This window comes from Nuphar pumila, chromosome 14, assembly GCF_984573655.1.
Source record: "Nuphar pumila chromosome 14, dmNupPumi1.hap1.1, whole genome shotgun sequence".
NCBI lineage: Eukaryota > Viridiplantae > Streptophyta > Magnoliopsida > Nymphaeales > Nymphaeaceae > Nuphar > Nuphar pumila.
Genome location: NC_143262.1, coordinates 84,685,477 through 84,695,114, shown reverse-complemented (window position 1 = coordinate 84,695,114; position 9,638 = coordinate 84,685,477). Strand labels below are relative to the sequence as shown.

Below are 9,638 nucleotides of genomic sequence, written 5' to 3'. Positions count from 1 at the left end.
TGATCGAACTATTGTACAGTTCTGACAGGCTTAAAATGAAACATACTGTAAATTTCATTTTTTGGTAAAGAACTTAGGCACAGTTAGCAAGGAGGATGACTAGCAATTTGGAAAGATCACCCCAGACTGGCGCCCATTGTTATAAGGGTGTTTTTTTTTGTATACAGACTTCATCTTTCAATTGATTAATGAACCGGTAGGGGGTGTGCCTAACCCCAACTTGCCTTTCAAAATAAAAATGATCTCTCACATACCTTAAACATATATGAGAAAGTGCATATGCTTTCAATGGCTTAAAGTGGAGGTCTAGGAATCATATCTTGAATTTGACATACTGTGTGTCAATGATGATCTCCTAGTAGCGTTGTTACATATGATACTAGTCATAATGCTTTTAATTTTTTTCATCCAAGGAATACTTGATCATGATAGAAATAGATATGCTAAAGAACATGGTTAATTTGCATAACAATTGATTGCAAGATGTCTCTCCCATAAAATCTGATGGTTGTAAGAGAGAACTGACAAAACATAACATATGCTCTTTTTGTATTGCAGCTCTTTAATTGATAAGCACATCATGCATTTTTGCATTGTAGGCACGTAGCCCTTAGTCATTAAGTATCTAAATTGATTCCTCTGCCAGTAATGGTTATCTGCCTGCTTTAGGGTGAGCATGTTATTATTTTGGGTTTTTTATAAATTGGTCCCTGCCTTATAGCCAATTTGCAAAGTAGTCCCTGCCTTACGTTGTTTGACAAATTGGTCCCCATCTTATGGCCAATCTGCAAAATAGTCCTTATCTTAGGCTGTTTGATAAATTGGTCTTCGCCTTTTTCACCATTATTGCATTCTAGTCCTTATGTCAACAGTTGTTAGTTTGACCATAGTCAAACACTGACCATGGTTAACTGGTTACAAAAATGCCCTTCGTCAAATAGTCTTAGTTTGAAGCAAATTAGTCCCTACCTTATTCACATTTTACAAATTGGTCCTCATGTGCGTCAATTTGTCTGTCCTTTTAACAGTTACTGTCAGAAAAGTTAACAGCTGTTAACTAATTCAATAACTGATTTGCAAGGGTTAATGAAAAAGCAGGGGCCAATTTGCAAAATAGTATAAGGCGTGGACTATTTTGCAAATCAGTTATAAGGCAGGGACCAATTTGCAAAAAAACTTTTTGTTTAATTACAACAAAACAACACAATGCAAAGATAAGAAAATGTATAAGCTCGTTGTAATCTATTATTTTAACGAAGCATTTTGAGCCTTTTGCTTTATTATACAAAAACCACACATGAAAAAGTAAACAAGTAGTTGGTCCTAATGAGAGAGAGAGAGAGAGAGAGACTGTGAGAGATTTTCATCCTTATAATCAAACTTGACATGATTTCTAGCCTACTCTGGGAATGGGATATCTGCAAGGTCTTTTCTATAAGGAACCTCATCCCTGCCTTCATGAGTGCAAACTTTATCCTCATGTAACCCTTTCTCTAGTTGGGCTTGATTTTCAATCTCACCTTTTGTTATATCTACATATGTAACTATTTTATCCTTTCTTAGAGTTAGGTATATCAGAGCTGCAACATATACTCCGATGAGAGGAAAAACTATGATACTAATGAAAACAGATGCAACTTTGGGCAATTTGTTGTGGATCAACCAACCAATGAATCCTTGGATAAGATAATATAAATTGATTCCAATTAAGAGCAGACCTAGTATCCATGAGAGGATGATAATCTGCACCAAAAACAATGAAAATAAAATATTAACTAAATTCACTGCACTAGAATAATAAACAATGGTGAGCAAATGCAATATTAGGGCTTCACTTTTCATTAAATGTGCCCGCTCAAGTTTTAACAAAATTGCATTGTGGTTTTTTGTTGTCATTAGTAAAGTCAGTGGCAAAAAAGAACTATCAGGATGTTTAACATCTATAACTTTTTAGTGAAGCATGGCATGAAACATTAGAAACAACAGACTTTTAGCATACTTACAAAGATGGAATTTTTATGGGGCCCCATTTTTGTTTTGCTGTTACTGAACTTGATGAGTGGTACAAGAGCAAATGGAAGCTCAAAAGACAGAATCATCTGCAACACAGATGCTTATGAAAATTAGAAATATATGATTTCCATAAATAAAGGTTAATAACAAAATCTAATGACACAATTTATGTGGTTGTCCATGTGGAACATTGGTACCTTGTTCGATCATCAATTTTTAAGGCTGGTAGAAAACAATTGCAAACCAAATACTGCTAGAGAGAGAGAGAGCAAATGTTTTTCAGTGAATTTGTTTTTTTGAGCGAGAAAATAATTTCTTCAGAGAGAAAACAAATGTTTTTTAGAGTGAAATAAATTTTTTGAGATAGAAGTACTACCTTATTATAAAAATTAACTTGTTTTATTATCTTATTTGCAAATTATGCTTTATCCCATTCATATCATGCTGGCCATAACTAAATCATTGAAACATCTTAAGGAAAAACATCAAAAAGACTTAGTTTCATGTTAGATTACTTTTTTTTACCATTTTATACAAAATGGTTCTTACTAATAATGTTGGTATTTCAGTTTTTCACTAGTTCATGTAACCACAGTAATAGTATCAAGATCAAGAGCGAGATTTTAGAAAAACATAACACAAATAGCAATATTTATTTATGAATATGGAGATTATCAATAAAAGGAAAAACCTACACAAATTGGGGAAAAAAGGAAAAAGTAGGAAGATTAAGGTTACCGAGGCAATGATGATTAGCCTTCCAGCTCCAGCAGAACCACCGATAATGGAAACCACCAAACTCGGAGCGATAGCGATGCATCGAGTGAAAAAGTTCCTGATCCATGTCTTCATTTTCATATCCAGGAAGCCCTGCATAGGAATTTGATTAATTATAATTGATGCAAAACCAATAATCAAGTTACTCCCTACTAATAACTTTATGGCTTTTTTCATTTGTCCGTTATTGTAGAACTGCATATCGAGTGAAAAAGTACCTGCATAATGTATTGACCTGCATATGTGCCCGTTATTGTAGAACTCTGGCCTGAAGCAAGCAACGCAATGGCATATACTGTTGAGCTTGATCTCCCTAGAATATTCTGTCAAATAGCAAATAACTTGGTTTTAAAGAAAAAACTATGTGTTCTTCTTTTGCTTCTACTGAGCCAAGTGCTAAGCTAGAAGTTGAGCTCAAACACAAGATTGGACTAAAACCATGGACCGGCTTGTCTTGTCTAGGCAATCTTGTTCAACTCTCGACTCAAGCAGATAAACATACAAAGCCTTTGGTTGAGTCCACTAACTAGTTGGTGCGAAGAGAGATACCTTTAGCAAAAAAGGAGCAGAGTTAAGGGTAAGATCATTGCATTGTTCCAAGTTTTCAGCTGAAAGATTCTCCGATGAACAAACGCTACCAGCCACTGCTACTAGGGAGATGTTGATCAAAAGAGACACAAAGAGGGCAAATCCACTTTCAATGAGGAAGAATCTGCATGCACTCTGTAAAAAAAAATATGTTATTCTTTCAAAGATTATAATACAATGATAGTTGAACTACTTTATTGCACCTCACAAGATGTTATGAAGTACACTGAATTTCTTTTTCAAGTTATAATTTGACACTTTTACCTACTTAATCTACCTTAATTTTGATCTTTCTCATAATTCTTAAGGAGTACCCTTATGGCACTAAACCCTCTAGTACTTACCAAAAAACTTAGGATGCCAATGATGCTAAGTGGACTTAAGTGCTACATATCTTTTCTTCACAAATTAAAATTTCTTTGAGATGAACGGATTTTTGTATGAACATGTACAAGAGAGTTATTTTTCTCATAAGGTAGGCAATTGTGAGGAAATGATGCCCTTTGGTGACATAATGGATAGAACACTTCCCCTAAAAGAGCGAAGTCCATTTCTTGTAGTCCATGCACAACATAAAGAAACACTGCATGAAGTCATTGAGCTGCTAACCTCCATTCGGAAAAGCCTAAAAGTCAATGGCCAAAATGAATTTTTTTTGGTATATGATGTCATCAAATGTCATATTTAAAAGTTAATTGGTACAGATGTATGCACACACACACACACACACACACACACACATTTTTTTTGTGCATGAACAAAACATGGATATCCTTCTGTTGAAGGATATTAAAGTACTATGATCCAAACAAACTCATGTATGGCAAGGAAAATAAATCCAATGATCAGATTGAAAACAAAGTTCAAGCCATAATTAATCAACTCAAAAGTACTTAGACGTCAAACAGCAAAAATTTGAACTTCCTGTCCTAACCAAGACATGTGCATGCAAAGTAGTAGCTGATTGGAAACTTTGATGTATGTGAAGTCCACAAATAAATCCTTCTATGCCCTTGGCTGCGAGCTACTCGATATTATGCTTTTTTTTTCTCTTTAACTCATTAGGTGGTTTTGGAAGTATGCTATTAGTTATTGACCTCATCACGTCCTATCATGCAAGGTAGTGCTAGAGAGCTTGAAAGGGTAACGTAAACCTAAGAGGAAAGCAAATGAGATGTTAGGGTATGTTTGGTTGCATCTCACATGAGATGGAATAAAATGTGAATTAAAATCTCCACCATGTGATTTGGAATCACATGAGATTCACTTCAAATGTGATTTTAAATCACATTCCATTTCTCATTTGCTTGATATTCCAAATCACATGTTTGGTTAGCTGTGCAAATGAGATGCATTCTCATTTGTATGAGATCCCAAATCATATTTGAATGCAACGAAATATACCATAAATGTCAACTCTAAGCAACTTTCAATGCCCTGAAAGCAAAGGGATTTGTGGCTTTAAATAACCCGTCTAGGTTTTATGATGTGCCTGCGTCATTAGGTTATGAGGTGATTGCTGGCCAATTAGTGTAATTACTTTATTTAATGAATTTTTTATTTCATTCCAAAAAGAAAAAAAATACTTAACTATATGTCTAAGATTGTCAAATTACATAAACCACCATACTAGGAAAAAATTGCATACTTACATTGATACCATCTACGGATTGTGGTACCTTCCTGGACAGAACCAGTGCTGAATGGAGAAAAAGATTATGCCTGTATTTCATAGCAAAGAAAATTAAAGATACAACATTAAAAGATGTGGTCCGTGTGGCCAATGGGGTGGTTGTGAGGGTGCTGAGATGAAGGCACTGGATCAAACCCCACTGGCTCGTGGGTGTGTCCGTAGCTTTTAGAGGTGGGCTACCTAAGGGAGGGTGGTCATGAAAAAAAAACATTAAAAGATTAGGTACTTGATAGTACCTAAATCTTTAAATAAATAAGAAGGAATAAAGAAATTGACAAACGGGACTCAGCTCCATGTAAATTTGATAAGGCTTGATGATGGTGATGCCAATGGTGACATCTATAGCACCGCACCTACAGGGTAAGGCCTGAACCCTCTGGATCCAGATAAGATACAGATGAAACAGGTTCAAATCTTAAGTTAGCCCTAATTCGGGTCTGTATCCAACCTTATATTGACATAAGTCAGCCAAATTAATTCAGTTAATTCTACTTTTCAAATCCACGTACGTTTGAGAAGGGCTTCTTTATGTGACAGTGACTGATCAGTGTTACTCATTGAATCAATATCCAGATATGATCAGATTCTATCAATTAAAACGTGGATTCAGATCCAGATCCGGCTAATAAAATGAGTGAATCCAGCCAATGCTCAGCTGATGGCACTGTCTTGCGACTTTGAAGAAGACTAACGGGATATTTACTTTTTCAACATGAAAATGAACAGACTGTCAATTCTGAGGGTCATATTGGAAGAGAGAGAGAGTTACGGCATGATAAGAGCACCCAAGAGAGCGATGGCATCCCCTGTTGCACCATCTCCCTTCAACTTGGGGATGAAGAGCCCTTGAAGAACCTCAGATGCCTTGGGTTTGACGATGGCTAACTCTCCAAAGAAACACCCAGCCATTAAGAACACTAAAGAAGCAATCAGGAGCTCCAGCTTCCTCACCTGCAAAATATTGTGATTCAATTCATCATTTTTTTTCTTTTTTCCATTTTTTCTAAAAACATGCATACATGCACACATGAGAGAGAGAGAGAGAGAGAGATTAAAATCTCACTTCTATTTCAAGTGGGTGTGCAATCTCTTTGAGGAATAAAACCAACAATGACATGCCATAGCACTTTTAAGATGAAACCGTTCGTATCAGATATCTTAAACAAAGTGGGTTGGTGTTTGAATGCCACCAGGGGCTAGCTTCCAACTTGTCTATTAGCAAAAATTTGATACCACCCACCAAACGGGGGCTCCGCTTGTATCGTAGGAGCAGCTAGTGCAGGTCACCTTGTGTTGGGACGTTGCATGGTATACTATATAATTGGTAGGGGTCTGCCGAACCCTAGCTTGCCTTTCAAAAAAAAAATTGATACCACCCATACCAATATAACAACTCCAAATGATTAAGACCCACATCACAATTTTCACTAGCTTTCCTTCAAAAAAAAAATCACTAAAAAATATGCCAAGGAAGAGATTGAGAGAGAGAACTCGATGTAATTTTCACTTAACAGTTGAATGGCTGAAAGTTAGGAAGAATTGATTTGTCCGGTACAAAGAAGAGGCAGTATCAGGTGATGGAACACTTTTAGTGTGCCGCTGCACAAGATCGCCCTTCATCTTGGAGATAGGGCCTGTCAGTTGTGGGTTCCAAGCAATGATGAAGGGCGATCAGGTGCAGCGGCACACTAAAAGTGTGCCATCACATGACACCCGATCTTTTTTCTACAAAGAAGAGTGATGAGCTATTACTCAATAAAGAGGAAAAACAGCGGGAAGGAAGGGGAAAGGTGCAATTACAAATTCACATATATGATGATTTTCACATATCTATCTGTAGAATATTTATTTACTCTACCCCATATCTTTGTAGGCCAAGAAGAAGCAGAGTGCTTAAGCCTGTAACAAGAACTCCTGACCATACTGGCATGTGAAATAATATGTTGAGAGCGAAGGCTGTCCCTATAACTGCCAATAACAAAATATGCAGGCATAAGATACACAATAGAGAATATTTTAATAAAATCTATAACCCAATGTGAATCTCTTATACCTTCTGGTATATCAGCGGCAATTACAGCAATTTCGGCAAGTATCCATAAGCAATAATTCACATATTTTGGGTATTCGGTTTTGCAGTGCTCGGACAGATGCTTCCCTTCACATTCAAGAATAGAAACAATAATAATAATATGCATAACAAACAAAAATATATGCTTATATTTCTCAAGCGCACAAAAAATCACCTGTGGTAACTCCTAGATTTGCAGCAAGAGACTGATTTATGAGAGCGAAGATCAGCCCAATAAGAACTACCCATAACAGCTGTGGCAAATTTGGGTAATGACACATAATGGTTGAATACACAGGATCATATCAATGAAAATTTTGAAAGCAAAGCAAAGAAATAAACGTATTCTGACATACCTCATACTTATGGTTAGCTCCTGCCTGTAAATCGGTTTCCACTGTCCATTTACATATAAAAGAAAATAAGAAATCCAACTAAAGCACATCCATATATATAAATATATATACATATATATATATACACACACATATATATATATACACATATATATACATATATATATATATATATATATATATATATATAGAAAGAGAGAGAGAGGGAGGAAGGGAGATTACTATTTCCAGGGTCAATATATGCTATGGATACAAGAAAGCCAGGTCCTACGTATGCCATGAATCTCTTCCATCCTCGTTCCTGCTTTGTTGGTGAAAAGGATGTAAACACTGAATTCTTATAAATGTTAAACTGAAATTATAATGACAAGATGCTTGTTGCTGATATCTTGCTTCCACTTTTCATTAAGTGGAAATAGAGCTCAAGAGGTTTCATTCCAGAAGAAAAAACAATGATGGTTTTTATGGTACCACCTGCTCACGCGTGTCCTGATGTTTATCATCAGATGGAGAATGAGGAGTTGGTTGAAGTTCAGCATCATACACATAAGCTACACGGTTGCTCCCTCTCCATGAACTGTCTCTCCCTATCACTTCCTTACTCTCATGAGTAGTCATCTCAAGGGATTTCTCACTTTTCTTTTGCCGCTATACCCTTCCTACACAGCTTCAGTTCCCCCTTGAATGATATTTATAGACATCAGGAAGCAAGAAATAGAGCACCAGAATAACTTCGCCAGCTATCTCTTTCTAGTGTATGACTTACATATATTGTTATTTTATAAAATTCTAATTGTATAGCATAGTGAAGTGAAGTAAGCTTAGCTCAGTGGTTTTGTCAACTTGCTGACCCTAAGTATGCTTAGCTCCCAGGCTGTGGAAGAGAATAGACTTGGCGTATGAGGATTTAATTGTAATTTTGAAAATCCAAGGAAACTTTTATACTGAGGACCTCTCCATCACCGAGGGTGGTTACCCATGTGATCAGTGAGGTCCTGTGTCAAGTTGAATGCCCATGATCGAATCCCACTAGCATATGGGGGCTGCAGTTGTTTTGTCACCGTTGAGTAAAGTAAGGCTGGGTGGTGGTGTCCCCAACCCAGAGTTTTTACTTCACAGGGATGCGGCCCATTAAGTCAGAGCAGGTTATATGCTCCCCCCCCGCGAACAGGGCCGGTAGCCACATCTCATGTTCGGGGGGTCCCAATGAGCGCCACGTATAAGAAGCAGACCGGCTAGTATCCCCATGTGTGTCCGCATCACATAGCATCATAATTTGGTGCCGGCGCAACGACTAAAGTACCCTTTACCGTCATTCTCTTCCTCTTCCTGGAACGGACATAAATGCCCTCCATCTAGAAAACAAAAATGGTGGTTCGTGAAAAGGACAAAACTGCGCTCCATCGTGATCACGCCAAAATTTTCAACAAAGTTTGTGTATGTAGCAAGCTTTATGTTGTAGGATTTAAATAGTTCAAAACAATTCATTTTCGCCCTAAGCAGAAAAGTCTACCGGAGCATACTTTGCCTTCATCTGTTGTCGCTGGATCATCCGTTGCCTTCTTTTGTTGCTGCCGGAGCATCCTTTCCTTTGCTCTGCTACCGCCAGAGCATCCGTTTCCGTCTTATGCGCAGTCGCAGCATCGTTGCCACCATTTGTTGCGTATACGTTCTGAGTGTTTCTTACTCTACAGTTGGACTACCCAAACTCTTATCGTTTCGGTGAGTTTCGTGTAAGGTTTCGTTATTCAATCTGAAGGTTGCGATTTATACAACGATTTGTAAGTTTGAATTTGTGACGATTTATATATTCAAAGCAATAGCAATGTGTATCTATAAAGATACCTCGATTTATACATAAGTTTGCTAAATCTTATAATGATGTGTACTTATGAAGCCAAATATTGCAACGAATTGTAATCATGATGATCGTTTAATGTGTTGTGCAGGTTAACAATGTTTGCGGCTCATCAGAGTAGAAATACTCTATCATTCTATGGGTTGTGTATTAGAGAAGTGATCTGTCAGTCCCATCTATCTCGGTTTTTTGAAAGGTACCAAAATATAATTAAGATTGAGAATGATAAAGACAGAGAAAAAGCGTTGAAATTGTATTATGCGAAGGATTATCCATCAGATA

General features: G+C 37.0%; 1 protein-coding gene across 1 annotated transcript; it reads right to left on the bottom strand.

Moving 5' to 3' along the window:
- Positions 1–1,224: 1,224 nt before the first annotated feature.
- LOC149817194 (metal transporter Nramp7.2-like) lies at positions 1,225–8,163 on the bottom strand. Its single transcript, XM_089987277.1, has 13 exons — positions 7,973–8,163; positions 7,721–7,799; positions 7,499–7,539; positions 7,318–7,396; positions 7,125–7,229; positions 6,930–7,039; positions 5,841–6,022; positions 5,031–5,100; positions 3,340–3,513; positions 3,009–3,113; positions 2,752–2,883; positions 2,004–2,099; positions 1,225–1,743 (listed from the first exon to the last, which is right to left on the bottom strand). The coding sequence occupies exons 1-13, from the start codon at positions 8,114–8,116 to the stop codon at positions 1,399–1,401; spliced, it is 1,662 nt and encodes a 553-aa protein (XP_089843403.1). The 5' UTR covers positions 8,117–8,163; the 3' UTR covers positions 1,225–1,398.
- Between the last annotated feature and the right edge of the window lie 1,475 nt (positions 8,164–9,638).

What these genes read in the sequence shown, in the direction of transcription:
- LOC149817194 (XM_089987277.1), bottom strand. Translation starts at nt 8,116, where the DNA reads ATGACTACTCATGAGAGTAAGGAAGTGATAGGGAGAGACAGTTCATGG. An exon ending in CAGGTCAATACATTATGCAG is followed by an intron (nt 2,884 to 3,008) that starts GTACTTTTTCAC and finishes ATTCCTATGCAG; the next exon opens with GGCTTCCTGGATATGAAAAT. An exon ending in CCCATAAAAATTCCATCTTT is followed by an intron (nt 1,744 to 2,003) that starts GTAAGTATGCTA and finishes TTTTTGGTGCAG; the next exon opens with ATTATCATCCTCTCATGGAT.